Source organism: Lepus europaeus, chromosome 2 (genome assembly GCF_033115175.1).
Source record: "Lepus europaeus isolate LE1 chromosome 2, mLepTim1.pri, whole genome shotgun sequence".
Classification (NCBI taxonomy): Eukaryota; Metazoa; Chordata; class Mammalia; order Lagomorpha; family Leporidae; genus Lepus; species Lepus europaeus.
In genome coordinates this window covers 130,135,210-130,150,179 of record NC_084828.1, presented here as the reverse complement: position 1 = coordinate 130,150,179, position 14,970 = coordinate 130,135,210, and the positions used below count along the sequence as shown (strand labels likewise).

The following is a 14,970-nucleotide window of genomic DNA, read 5'->3' as shown; positions in this document are numbered from 1 at the left end:
GTTGCCCCCAACGATGAAGCTGTGGTGACGCTGTTGTGTGAGTGGGCCGTGAGCTGCAAGCGGTCGGGCAAGCACAGGGCCATGGCAGTGGCCAAACTCCTGGAGAAGAGGCAAGCGGAAATCGAGGCCGAGGTGGGTTCAGCTCGCTTCATTCCTGTCGAATGAATGCCATGATTCCAAAGTCCTGTTGGGCCGATGCCTACTGCTTATTCTTAGGTTCTTTTTGTGGGCCTCTCTAGGCTGATCACCACCAAAAATCTGTGTTCTGGACTAATTAAAAATAGATCTTTAAAAGAAGACCTTAACGTCTGATTTAATACAAAGAAATCTTATTTTAAGAGGCTGAGATAGGCAGAACACATACACATGTACACATACAAAAGTACGTAACAAACACCAACTGTTAGGAAATTTAGAATTGCATGATATTTTAGTGAGTTTGGAAATATTTTCATGAGGCAGCTATGGGATTGTAGATTCCAATTTGTGTCAATTTTTGAGATTATATTTGGACTCCAGAGAGTTTCTGAAGTATTGAGATTATAAAGGAAATTATAAAGAAAGAGAGCTACCTTCATCAACATTAGTTTTTGTGGCTGGGAAATCTTTCCTGCCAGATGTTAGCAGGGACCGCATATGATTGGCCAGGCCCAGGCCCAGGCCCTGGCCCTCTGCTTCTCTCGCTGGAAAGCCTCGGAGCCCCCCTGTCTCTTCTCTGCTTCCCGTTGTGTTCTCCATCTTTCTCTACCCAGCAGCCAGAGCGACCTTTCAGAGGGCACATAGCTCACCTGCTGCCCTCCCCAGAGCTCTCTCCTGGCTCCGTACCCGGCCTGCAGAGCCTCACCTGAGCTGGCCCTGCCTGCCTTTACCATCTCTGCTTGCTCCCTTCTCCCCTGGGTCGTAACTCCAGCCATCTTAGTCTGTCTCCCCAGCAGCACAAAGCTCACTTTTACTGGATGCCTTTGCTCATCCTGTTCCTTCTGGTGGCTAGCTCTGCTGGGCAGTCTTTCCATGGCAGGCTTCTGGGGCCATTCCCATTTCAGGAAGTGGCACTGCCTGTGCAGCTCCCCTGGTTAACCAGTATCACCTCAGGAGGGTCTTCCATTACCACATGGTCTGAAGTGAAGGCACCCACTCACCACCCAGCTGCTCTTTCTCACGTCACTGTTGTACTTTCCTCCAAGCCATGCATGTTAGTGCTGTTTGCTTATGATTTGATAGCTGCTGTCTCTTACAGCTTAAGCTTGAGGACAGGGCCTTTGCCCATCCTGTTCAGTGTGTGTGTGTCCCTATCACCAGAGTAGTGTGATGTGCTTAGGAGATGCCGAGATGATGTTAGCCATGAGAATTTTTGAAAAAGATTTTATTTATTTATTTGAGAGGTAGAGTTACAGACAGTGACAGGGGGAGACAGAGAGAAAGGTCTTCCATCCACTAGTTCACTCCCCAGATAGCCGCAATGGCCAGAGCTAGGCCCATCTAAAGCCAGGAGCCAGGAGCTTCTTCTGGGTCTTCCACGGGGGTGCATGGGCCCAAGTGCCTGGGCCATCTTCTACTGCTTTCCCAGGCCGTAGCAGAGAGCTGGATCAGAAGAGGAGCAGCTGGGAATCAAAATGGCACCCATATGGGATGCCGGTGCCACAGGTGGAGGCTTCACCCACTGCGCCACAGCGCTGGCCCCAGCTATGGGAATTAATGAACACTCAGCTGGCTATGTTGCTGATAATATACATACTTCCTCTGAAGCCATTAAAGAATCAAAGTGGAAGAGCGTGCTTCTCCTTTGTTGGGAAAGAAGAAGCAAACCAAAGACCATATTGTTGAAATTGGGGCTTGCAGATACTGATGTTAAGGTGTAAACAAATGGCTCCTTGTACAACATGCAAACTAGGAAAAACCTTTCACTGCTGTTTTCTGCACTTTATGAAGACAGACTGACTGTTCTATGGTGAATTGCAATGAATGAACTTCAGTAATTACAGTTGAGTTTTAAACTGTTTCTTTAGTTTTCTAGTAAGTTCTTTCTTTAAGAATGTAGAAGTGAACAGCTTCTCCAGATGTATTTCATGAATTCTGGAGATTAGCAGTGGTTCTGAGAGATCTTAGTGGTGAAGTGTGGTAAATGAAAGAATGTTATTAGAGGATTATGTTAGCTCTCTCATTGACACTGTACTTGTCCCAACACACCCATACCTACTTCCTGACAAAAGCACACAAACACAAAAAAAGTCAGATTCAATAACATATACTCAGATCTTTCCCAGGGGAAATACAGGTAAACATGAGCAATTTAAATACTAAGACAACCTGAAATTATTGTGTACCAGTTTTATGTAGGGCAGTGAATAGTTTATTGTGCTATGTCATATATTTGATGTGTATTCATACAGTGCTATTTAGAGATTAATTCACGTGAATAATTTTTTAGGGCTGCTCTTTGATATAATTTGAATTGTTCTTGGATGATGACATTTACTTAAGTATGGTACAAATAAGTACAGAAATTTCAGTTTTACATGTATTGTTTAAGAACTTCAATGTTAATTAAAAGCTATCAAATTCATGACTCACGAGTCTGTTTCTCTGCTGTGATTAACTATGCCTTATGACTTCATCCGCAGAGATGTGGAGAATCAGAAGTCTTGGATGAGAAGGAGTCTATCTCTTCAGCCTCTCTTGCTGGTTCGAGTTTGCCTGTTTTCCAGAATGTTCTGTTAAGATTTTTGGATACACAGGCTCCCTCATTGTGTAAGTAAAGAAAGCTCTTTGCTTCTAGATCTTAAACAAGGGAATTGACCTTTTTGTGAGCAAATTCCTCCCTCCCCCCCTTTTTTTCTTATTTGCACGTTACTTAAGCTTCTTGGCACTAGAGATAATATGTGTTTCATTGAGCAAAATTTAAAAGCATGTTTTTTATTGGAGTCATTCAGGGGATTTTAAAGTGAGTTAAGCTTCCAAGACTCTAAAATTTCCAGATTTTAATCATTTAAAAATTGTTACCTCACTCCCTTATATTCGGTGTGCTCATTTTTGCTTTTTAGATCTTTTTGCATTGAAATAGAAGAGCTGGGGCCCTGTGACCCTCATTTGTATATTGTAATTCACTATTTTCTTGGTGTAGTTTTCTAAATTTCTGATTTTCTATTTCTTGCTCTTAAAAGACAGGAAAACCAACTAGAACCAATTTATAACCAAGGCCTTGACATATGGGAATAGTTATAAAGATGGTTGGCTGTCTTGCTGCACTTTCTTAGATATTTCTGGCAACTCAAGCACTTCCTTTCTGTTCTTTATTTTACTGTTCATTCCGGGTTGTAGGTATGTGGAATAAACAGCCACCCAGTGGGTTCATGGTGTGGGTGAACTATGTAGTGAGCTATGTAGACTTGATAGTAGTCTGAGATTTTTTTCTATAAAAATTAAAAAATTTTTATTTAATCTTTATTTGAAACGCAAAGACAAGAAAGAGAGAGAAAGAACTCCCATCTGCTGATTCATTCTCCAAATACCCACAACAGCCGAGGCTGGGCCAGGCCGAAGCTAGGAACCAAGAACTTACTCGAGTTCTCCCATGTGGGTGGGTGGCAGGGTCCAGGTACTTGAGCCATCGCCTGCTGCCTCCCAGGCTGTGTGTCCTCAGGAAGCTGGAATCAGGAACACAGCCAGACTCCCACCAGGGACTCCAGTGCTGGATGCAGGCCTCTTAACAGCTGCTCCAAATGCCTGCCCTTAGACTGCGATTTGCACATGAAGAAGTATAGCAGAGAGGGTCTTAGGCTACGTGGAGACGTGGAGACGGAAGGAAGAACGTGAAGAGGCTTTTGCAGAGAAGGGGTAAATCAGCAGGAAGTGGGACTGCCTCTGTCCTTTGAGGAGAGGTCTTGGTGCGGGTTAGATGGGGCCGGGGGATGAGGTTTGTTTTTGTTCGGGGCGCTGTGATTGAGTTACGGGAGAAGGAGAGCCGGCTCTGGAGCCAGGCTGTGGTTTCCTGGACAAGCAAGCAGGAAGGACAGAGGAGAACTGACGGGAGCACTTGCGGAGTCAGGCCTGGGAGTCGGCAGTTCCAGCTGCTGTCCTGCCCTGGGGGAGATGCCGCTTCGCCCGGCTTCCCTTCCCCACTCCTGTTCTTTCTCCTTCTGTGCCTTCGCTGGTCTGGGTGTTGCACTCGCTGTCTGTGAGAGGATGGTGTTTTGCTCCTCTGGGTAGAAGCTGCCTGCCTCTGAGTGCCATGGTGAGGAGAAGCAGCTTGGAGGCTCAAGGCTGAGGGAACCGAGCTGCCCCTCTCCCATTCCCCGGGGAAATCTGTCTCCGTGTGGTTCTTATGAATGGTACCAGAGGTGGCAGGCGAAGTCTGAAAATGTTTTCTCTTATTGCAGTGGCACTGATAGGACGTTGTAGAGCACAGTTTCAGATCTTCAAGTCATAACCTGAGTCATAACCTAGATTGATTGGCAATAGCAGAAAAGACTGCATGCTTCATCTTTATTCTTTTTATTCCATCTTCCCTTAATTTTCAGGTGAAACACTTAATATATTTTTTTCACATGCTATTTACATTGTAGTTTTATTGTAAAGTCTCCTTTGCAAAAATGCACACATCTACCTGAAAATATAGATACACTTAAGGTATAAAAATAGTCACCAAGTCTTTTTAATAGTAAAACTGGAGGACAGAAGAATAGCCCTGTTTTTGTTTTCTTCACCTGGATTTTTCTTTGTTTACATTACCACTTAAATGGTTATTCCTCTTTCAAGGAGAACTGTCTGGAAACTTGACATCATGCTCAGCACACTGAATGCAATTTTTCACTTGGAGTTGAACGATCAAAACCTGCCTCTCAGCTCCGTGCAGAACGCTAATGCTTCAGTAAACCTTTTGTTTTGTTAAAGCAAGGATTACCGCTGAAAAGTAGGGGAAATACTGTGCAGCCTTACTCATGAGCTAATTTTCCCACTGGGCTAAGGAATTCCTGATTGAATTCATTTCTCCATAGCGGATCCCAACAGTGAATGTGAAAAGGTGGAATTTGTGAATCTGGTGCTGCTCTTCTGTGAGTTCATCCGCCATGACGTCTTCTCCCATGACGCCTACATGTGCACCCTCATATCGCGAGGAGACCTGTCGGTCACGGCCTCCACCCGGCCACGGTCGCCAGCCGGGGAGAACGCAGATGAACACTATTCAAAAGACCATGATGTGAAGATGGAGGTATGGCCCTGCAGGTGGAGCCGATGCCCTGCTGGGGAATCTCCTTTCCATGGAGAGTTTGGTGATGGGAGGGGGATCTTGCTACAGATCCAGGGCCTCTCTGCTCCGCACTGAGAGTTCCAGAGTTTCCTGTTGGTTACTCAAAGACTGATTAATGAGAAGATGAGCTAGGCCATGCATTTTGTTCATAGGATTGGGATTGCACAAAAGGCCTTAAAAAGTTCATGGACAAGTGGATTAAAAGATAAAGTTCATTTTGAGGAATTTTTGAGATGCACCTGTAGTTTTTCCATCGTATGCCTTTCCCATGAACTTTCTGAAGACCGCCCCGTATGCTTCTGGTTTTAGATTTCCTACCTTCCAGTTTTCCTTTAATAGTGCACCTCAGAATGACGTGTTTTGACCCTGATGTTCCAGCTAGGTTTTTAATGTGAAGGAGCATCTTTCCCCCGATGTGTCATCTGTCACTTTTAATCACTCTTTGATATGCAACAGGAAGTTCTGAGTTACACTGTAAAATCCCATATTTCACTTCAACTAATTCAAGATCTAATCTCTTTTTTTTCAAATGTGGCAGAGTAGTTCTTTTTACCCGACTATTTTGTGCGGCATGACTTTATTATTTTCTGCCAAATGCTGATACTTTGGACACTTTTCTAGGTACTCACTGAAGTTTTTGTGGTAAAATAGGTGCAACTAGTGTTGGGAAATAGTGACAGTTCCTTAAATATAAGGCCTCATGTTGGTTCTGAGAGAGTTTGGGCATATACCATTAAGATATTCTTAAAACTTGTAATTTTAAAACCTGGCCTTTTAGGATTATGTAGTTAGACTGATAGTTTTTACTCTTTAAGATTTTTATTTTTCAGTTAGAGTAGGATTTAAAAAAATTATTTGTAATGTAAATATTTTTGTTTTATAATTTGTTCATGGTAGAAACTAGTTAAAACTTAAATTCTTCTACCTATTTATATGTTTCCTAGACTTCTAATTTTTCTTTTCTATTTAGTATCAAGGGATCCTTTCCCCCCTCAAGGTATCTTCTATTTTAGGTATAAATTTAGATTTTTTTTTTTTTCTGTCCCCTCATGAGGGCAAGGAATGTGACTTCCAAGCAATGCTTGCTTTAAAACTTCTTTTAATTTTGGGGGTGGAGAGAAAGACAGTGGAGGACAAAAAGATGTAGAGTGGTTAAAAAAAAATCTCTCTGTCATGTTTCAGCTTCAGTGTCTTAACTGCGATCTGCAATGTAACATTCTTTCTCTGGTGATTATCAGGAGCAGAGTATTATGGCGCATATGGGCATTGACTCAGGACCCACTAACATTTTTGATGAAGTAGACAAGAGTGACTTTAAAACTGACTTTGGTTCGGAATTTCCAGTAGGTTCAACCTTTGATTCTTCTTGACAGTTAACCCACCTACTCCCACTCCAACTTGTCTCACTGCTTCTGTTGCGTGTCCCATCTCCCAGAATGAGTCTTGCACTGTGATGTAAATGTGACCCTACCATACTCCCGCCTGCCTTTGGGACCCTTGTCATCTCATATGGTTGTCTTGGTTTAGGTCATCCTCAGTTTGGGTTGCATTGCTTCCTTGGTACATTATAACACTGTTGTCCTCCTGGTTGACTGTCTATGACTCTTTTGTTCATTTTGAGGTCATCGTGTTGCAGGACTGTGTGACTGCACTGTCATCAGGACAGCCCATGCTCATTTGCTGTGAATGTCTTGAGCTTCTAAAAACCAGCTTTCATGGTTCTGCACTTGTTAGATATTCATTTTTCTGCTTTATCGCAGGGTAGTTAAAATGTGTATTCTCATGGGTCTCAGTGTATAACTCTTTATAAAAACCATGTTGCATGGGGTACAGATTAAACCTTTTACATCTGTCACTCACTAGTCTTAGTGGTCAATGACTATTATATATGTGTTTCTGTAGGAAATTTAGCTCTGTGAGTAAAGCTCTTACCTATAAGACTGTGTTTAATCCCTGGTCCTCTGGTAATATAGACACATTTCTTGTTGCATGGACTTTTTGTTTTCCTCATTTTAAAAAATAGAGGGTGATACTGTTAGATGTGCACTGATCTGAATTTGAATTTTGTGGAAATTAACAAAATTTCTTCATATTATTTGTGGTTGAATAGGAAAAGGTATTGTTGTCTGACTGTCTTGTGTGTTTTAAGTTCTAGTATGTAACATTGTATTTAGTTTTGGCCTCTTTCATTTACAATCTCTAACATTTGTTTTACATGACTTAGATTTTTTCCCCCATGCCTGGAGAGTCCTGTGAGAATGCCAACCCTTCCTTGGGCAGAAGAATGTCAGTTAACAGTGAGAAGTTGGTGAAGAGGGAAAAACCGAGGGAATTAATTTTCCCATCTAATTATGACCTCCTCCGTCACCTGCAGTATGCAACACATTTTCCTATACCTCTGGTAAGTCCCTGCTCCAATCATTTGACACCTTGATTACTTTGTTATATGATCATTCATCTTTGAGTGTCAGATTGTTCAACTACTTTTCTGACTGTAGCAGGTAAGCTTTTGGATTTGCTGCTGCTTTTGTCATAAATCTGATCATATAGTTTATTGAGGCAGTCAATTTCTGGTGTGGTGTCAGTGGCTGGATAGATTTTAACAGAATTTTATGTATTAGTATCTTGTTTCAAGAGCATTTGAATTACTGCAAATGATGTCTACATGTTTTTTCTTACATCAGATTGAAAGTTGTGTACCAAGCAGCTTTTATGTGCAATGTATTGTGATTGGTGCTTCTGGTATTACACAGATGATTAAGAATTTTGGGGACATAAGAAAGATGAATGAGATAGGAGAGAGATAAATGTCTATCAAGTGGCATGTAGTTCTGTAAGTGCAATAATTGAGTTAAAACCCAGGTGCAAACTGGAAGGTGAACTGTGACATTCCTGTACCTTCCTCATATGCAGAATGAACTAATGGAAGGAAGGAAGGCATCTGATTGGGAAATCAGCTGACTTTGTAGAAGGGGTCGTGTGTGAGTTGGATTTGGACCTGTTGAATTTAGGAACTGGATAGCACGTGAGAAGTGGTTGGCAGGAAATTTATTTTTGACAAATGTAGCGTGGTTGTGTACTGCTTTAACCTTAGAGACTGGATGAATTGTATATGGAAATTCTCTATACTGTGCTTGCAACTTTTCTGAAAAACTGCAATTATACCAATAGGAAAAAGTTCAAGGGGACGGTAAGTAAAGCGAATACGGCAAAATGTTGGAATGGCTGGAGGGTTCTCTGCTCCTTTCTCGGAGAGGCAGAGCTCTGCAGATCTTCCTCCCCTGTGCTCGTGGGTGTCTTAGCAAGGCACTAAGCACAGCTGATTTATTCTGCTGTTTACACGACCTTGCTGGACAGTCACTCCCAGAGTTGACCATTCCAAGGTCTGTGCGCTTAGAAGAAAGCCAGAACGATTTCCAATGACCGGGTCGCCTCACAACGTTACTCAACCATGAAACATCTGCTAGATCACTGATGTTGTAAGATACAAGGCTTTAATAAGCTCCCACCACCAATTATCTTAACCCACCTTTCCCCAAGAGTGCAATTCAGAACAAGCTGTCAGTAGGGGAAATAAAAATATGTGCTACCACGACATTGACATTTGGGATGCTTTTGAGCATCTGGTCCTGCTCCTTGACAAAAAGGGAAAATGTCAGTAACCGCTTGAGCCTGTGAGAATATAAGAGTATGGTTTAGAACGAAGTCTTTGATGTTCCCCGAATCTAATATAGGTGTGACCCTTGTGAGTAAAGACCAAGGAGATAATTCTAAAAGAGACTTAAACAAAAGTTTAAAAAAGTCATTATGTATATGGTGATGCAAGAATAATGTTTTTGTGTGCCCATCAGTAAAATGTGTTTTTATGTGTAGGCCTTGTGGTAGCCTGGAACTTACCGAGTTGTTAGTCCCAAGTTGGATGTGTAAAGCCAGCTAGGACTTTCTGTCTTCCCTACCAGCCAGCTACAGTTTGTCCAGCAATGACCATACGTTTAAATAAGTACTTTGTATATTTTCTCACTTATTATTCACTTCAGACTTAGATAATCTATTTGTGAAAACATAGATACGAGTTTCAAGCTTCAGAAAAAAATTCTTCAGATGCAAAAGTCAGTTTGGAACCAAAGGCAATTTTCTAGCTTCCAGAAATACCATTTTTAAATTATTGCAGATAATGCAAACGTGTTAGCTACTGTTACTATCTGCGGCTTTGGCTAATAAACACAAACACCAGCACAAGGACTCCTTCATGGTTCCTTATGTTCTTCTTGTTTTTTCCCTGGTAAGCTTTCTAATTGATGCCGTGTACTGAATCCTTCTGCATCCTTGGGAGTGGTGAGACGTGGATCAGGAGTTGTGACCCTGAGAGTTGGAGTCACCCATACTTGAGAGGTCCCACAGGGGGCCAGGCTCATCTTTCTGGATCAGTGATGCTAGTCAGCCTAGCCCATGCTGTCTTCCATCACAGTGCGGCTCTTTGAAGAAAACCTGACTGGTGCTGTTTTCCCATATGTTTTGTGTGAGTTTCTAGGTCTGAAACAGTTGTTTTTACTATAACTGGACAACTCCCCCAGAAACATCATAGGGCCTACGCAAATCATGTTATTATAACAGAAAGAAATCAGCTTTATCATTAGACAGTTGATGTCATAAGTTACAGTTGTTTTTTTTTTTGTTGTTGTTGTTAATAGCTTTTCATCACCAATTGCCCTAAACCCTTTTCTCATAAGTACAGTTCAAAAGAAACAGTCAGTAGGGGAAATATAAGGATATGCTAACACGACATTGACACCAGGATGCTCTTGAGAATCTAGTTCTCTCCCTTGATAATAAGGGAAAATCTGACTAAACCCTGGTGCCTATGAGGAGATTGTAAGAATATGGTAAAAAAAAAAATTTTTTTTAAGGAAATCTTTGTAATCTATAGGTAGAATATAAGCATATATAGTAGTACTTCAGAAAGTTCATGGAAAAATGGAATTAAAAGATAATGCTTGATTTTTTTTATAACACATACTTCATAAACTTTTCTAACAAATGATTCATTTATTTGAAAGGCAGAGTGACAGAGAGGGAGAGACAGAGGGATCTTCCCAACTGCTTATTCACTCCCCAAAGGCTGCAACAGCCAGGACTGGGCCAAGTGAAGCCAGTAGCTAGGAACTCCCTCTGGGTATCCCATATTGGTGACAGGGTCCCAGTACTTGGGCTGTCTTCCACTACCTTCCCAGGCCTATTCGCAGGGAGCTGGATTGGAAGTGGAGCAGCCAGTATTTGAACCAGCACACCTACATGGGATGCCGGCATTGGCAGTGGCAGCTTAGCCTGCTGCACAGCACTGGCCCCTTCCGTGAACTGATGAAGAATGCCTCATAAAATACCTTAAAACTTATCTATAGATTTCCAAGCCCTTTTATAAATAAACCTTTTTTAGTTTTATTGTGTTAGAAAAAAATTAGGTATTAAAAATTGGAGTATTAAAGTGAAAGGTTACAATTTTTGGATGATGGATTAAAAATAGATTAGGCATAAGTAGTTTCATGCATCCTGCTTTTTTTTTAAGTGATCTAAAGGCTTTTAAAATCGTATTGCTTAAGGACATGGAGATTATTTTGCTTTTTTTTTTTTTTTTTTTTTTCAATCAAGGCATCATTTCTAGACATTTCAGTGACTATCTCTGAGTCTACATCATGGACCTATTTTGTGTTTTAAGGTTGTCACAGACTTTGCCATTGATTCTATGAGACTTGAGGTTTTTGTAGCAATATTAGGGTTAAGCTGTATCAACCACCATAAGAAGAACAAGGTTGGCTTGCCTTTCCAAGTCAGTCCACATTTGCTAGCAGTCTGCATTTTACTATTGAAGTACATTCTTTTCTTTCAAAATGTAACTTTATGGGCCGGAAAGGAAAGAAGTGGCAGCCTGAGAGATCCTTTTGCTTACCCTTCATTAGCACACCCTGATTTGTCTTTGAGAGTCTTGGGTTCCTTCAGGGAGGCAAAAGTCTCAGTGACTTTTAAGCGGAATGCTTTTGAGAGATGATAGTACAAGATAGGGTCAAAACACAGGTTTGACACAGCTAGCAGTAGTGTGGCCTCTTTGGCTTTGAAGAGTGAGATCCTGGTTGAACAGTCTGATATGAATTCTGTCTGGCTGAGGGTGTATGGGATTCGGACAATGTGATAAGGAACAAAGCATATGATGTATGCTGTAGTCACCAAGAATATGTTGATGAGGGCTCTTCTCACATGTGGATAATTTTCATTGTCTCTGTTTCTGTAGAGTTGTCGAACTACAAGGCAGTTAGATATTAAAATGATGGTTGAGAAATTTAAAAATATTGCTACACATAGGAAGTTGGTTAACAAATGCCAGTTTCTTCCAAACTCCTTTTTGAATTCCATGCAACCCACCTGTGACTTTTCCTTGATGTCTTTGATGGGAATCAACATGTTTGGCACCATAATAAGAAGGACCATAAGCCACACCACTGCTGATATCATTTTGGCAAATCCAGGTTCTTGTATTCGGTAGATCTTACAGCTGTGTACCAACTGAAGGCAGCGATCCATGCTGACGAATGCCAGGAAGATGATGGACAAGTACATATTGATGTAGATGAGGCAGGCTGTCACCTGGCAGTGGAATATCTTCAGCTTCCAGGGGGCCACACCCAGGTCGACAACAATTTTCACTGGCAGTGACAAAATGAGCAGGAAATCGGCCGTAAGCAAGTTAATTAAGTATATGCTCACACACCTGTGATGTGTGTTCTTCTGTATGAAAGCCCAGGCTGCAAAGCAACTTCCAATAATCCCGATAAGGAAAACTAAATAAAAAAAATATGTGAATGGCTCCAGATCTCTGTAAACTGGGCAGAAGAATGAACTGTTGGTCATCATGAGGGATCCCAAGGATGATTGTCAATTAAAAACTCTGAAGAATCTGGGGAATAAAAAAGGGAGTGGATCTTAGTAATTAAAATCAGAAACTTTTCTCTAAAAACATTTGCATTCACAGTACCCGTTGTCTTTCTAGTTCTTGGGTAGACTTTTATTGGTGAATTTATCAGACTGTGGCCTGGTAGGAAAATCCTAGATTCTGGGAAACCTGGGGTTTCCGTTGTCTGGTTTCTGAGGCTTTCAGGAAATATTTTGTAGTTGTGTTTTTAAGAGGGATATTTTTGACCTGGTGCTTTTGCGTTCTGGTAGCCCTTTTGTTAACAGTTGGGCTGAAAGTTAGTTTGCAGGGAAGATAAGTGAGTTGAGATTCTGAGAAGTGGAGAGAGGAAGCCACGGCTGTGGTTGAGGCAGGCAGAATTGCTTTCAATGAAGCTTTTTGGTTTTTTCTTCCTATCTTTTTTTATTTTTATATAGATTCACATAGTTCCTCAAGCTAGAACAGCTTGGGCGGATGGGGAATTAGGAGAATGACAGAAAATTGCTATGAAATTTAAAAAGTAGGCTTTCGTCGTGTAGCCTGTTAACACTTTAAGAATCAAAATTTTACTTCTTGAGTAGAAATAGTCCCAGGATGAGAATTTGACCTTGAATTGTTGTTTATTCCCCGCCCTTTCTTTGCTCCCATTTCGTAATAGTATGGTGGCTACAGTATCATAATCCCCAGCCACCTGTGGCTGTGGAAACCTGAAAAGTGGGCAGTCCAACTGACATGTGCTGTAAATACAAAGTAAATACTGGGTTCTGAAGTATTTAGTATGAAATATAAAAAATTCTGTTTTATATCAATGTTACCAAAATGAATAAAATACTTATTTCTGGTGCTGCCTTTTGATATGAGCCATCTTTTTGAATATCAAACAAATTTCTTTGGTTTTAAAGACCAGAAGCCTATTTTTTTTTATTTTGGCAGAAAAAGCCTGACATATAACCTCTTTAAAAATAGCAGTTAGTGTGTATAATGGCTGATATAGAAGATGGTTGACATCAAGGGCCAAATCAGCCATTCTTTTAAATCTTCCTTAAAAAGCAAAGCAAAACAACTGTTAAACCTTTTAAGCCTTAATTCTTCCAGTTGTTTAATGAACCATTACGTACATCTTGGAATACAACAGAATATGGAACCAGATGAATATAATGCGTATAAAACATTCTAAGTTAATGTGTCGCTTAAAGGGTACATGTCCTTCCCTTTCCCTATCTGAGTTAGGACTTCAGGGTCCATGAATAATCTTGTTGTGTACCAAACCCACAATAATTGAACACTTCCTTTTTGTGCTGTGCCAAGTACTTGCCATGAACTTAACCTTTCATCATTCCATTGAGAATGATGTTGTTATCACCGTTGTGTTAGACATGAGAAAACTGAGGCATAACAAGTGAAGTGCCCAAGCTGATAGGGCTGGTATGGATTAGAGGCAGGATTCCAGCACTGTCTGATCTCGGAAGCCATGCTCAAACCCACTCGAAAGCACTGTCCCAGTAATGATGGTAATAGTGACAACGATAACCATGATAATAGCAGCCAGTCTTGACCAAGGATTTACTGTGTCGCAGGAATTATGTTCTGATCAATTTCCTTGTAAATGAGCTGAAGTAAAATATTCCCTTCCACCAGATACTATTAAAAGAAATTTAATCTTCATGTACTTTGATGTTTCATTTTAATACACACACACACACACACACTCAAAAACTAGACCTAGATCATCCTGTCCTGTAAGTATAAGCTGGTTTTATTTTCTACATTTCCATGCATTTCTCACTGTCTTCCCCATAGACTCTGAATCTTCACTCTCTGCTTTAGATGGGTGGGCTCTCAGCTGTGCTGTGAGCACGTCCTTCCTGCCTTGTGCACTTGCATGGGAACCCCAGGACTTACAGGATGAGCAGAACCTTTATTGATGGCCTCGAGCACAGCTCCCAGTTGGAGGAGACTGAGGTCTGGCACCTGGGTTTGCTCAGGTTTCTCAGCTGGTTGGAGCAGGACTAGGGTCTGTCCTTGATGCTCATGTCCTAGGCTCACTACCACGTCCTTTGCTGTGCCTCACTCTCGGTATCTCTGTGGGCCTCAAGGGTAGCTTCACCTCTGAGAGCTGCTCCAGGATCCACCGAGTTCCTTATGACCTTGATTTGTGATAGTTACTATTACTGTTCTCAGCACACTTTTATTCTCTGTTAAAAACTAGTGTAGCAACAGGTGTTTGGCACAGGGTCAGGATGCTGCCTGGGACACCTGTGTCCCATATTAGAGTGCCTGAGTTCTAGTCCTGGCTGTGCTCACGCTTCCAGATTCTTGCTGTTGACACCCTGGGAAATAGCAGGTGGTAACTCAAATGCTTGGACCCCTGCAATCCACAAGTGAGACCCAGGGTGAGTTCCAGGCTCCTGGCTTCGGCCTGGCCCAGCTCTTTCTGTGGTGGACATGTGTGGAGTGAACCAGCAGATGGAATATCTCTCTCTGTCTCTCTCTCACTGTCTTTCTGCTTTTCAAATAAATAAAAACACCCTTGCTCTCCAGAAAACTATTTGTACATTGATCACATGTCCTGCCTTTGCTTAATATAAGGTGCTAGGATTTGGGCTAATACTCTTATTCCAGATGTTACATAATAATTTGTTCTTACAGATCTCCTATTGCTAACACTATAAGAAAGTCTTATTTTATGAACGTGGCTTATATGGTAAAGAGAAAATTGAAAGAATAATTTGTGCAGCAGACATTTGCCTAGTGGTGAAGGCATTAGTTAAGATGCTGTTGT

At 41.4% G+C, this 14,970-nt stretch overlaps 2 protein-coding genes across 4 annotated transcripts in view; one reads left to right on the top strand and one right to left on the bottom strand.

Moving 5' to 3' along the window:
• MED12L (mediator complex subunit 12L) overlaps nt 1-14,970 on the top strand; it is a 347,645-nt gene that overhangs the window by 102,705 nt on the left and 229,970 nt on the right. For 2 of the 3 annotated variants that reach the window (XM_062213038.1, XM_062213029.1), the window contains exons 12-15: nt 1-132; nt 2,622-2,748; nt 4,995-5,209; nt 7,473-7,649. In XM_062213038.1, the coding sequence (XP_062069022.1) occupies nt 1-132; nt 2,622-2,748; nt 4,995-5,209; nt 7,473-7,649 (651 nt within the window). Of the gene's footprint in view, nt 133-2,621; nt 2,749-4,994; nt 5,210-6,486; nt 6,592-7,472; nt 7,650-14,970 lie in introns of all 3 variants that reach the window. The other variant, XM_062213048.1, reaches the window with a different exon arrangement.
• On the bottom strand, nt 11,189-12,148 carry GPR171 (G protein-coupled receptor 171). The gene has a single exon (XM_062216745.1). The coding sequence runs from the start codon at nt 12,146-12,148 to the stop codon at nt 11,189-11,191; it is 960 nt and encodes a 319-aa protein (XP_062072729.1).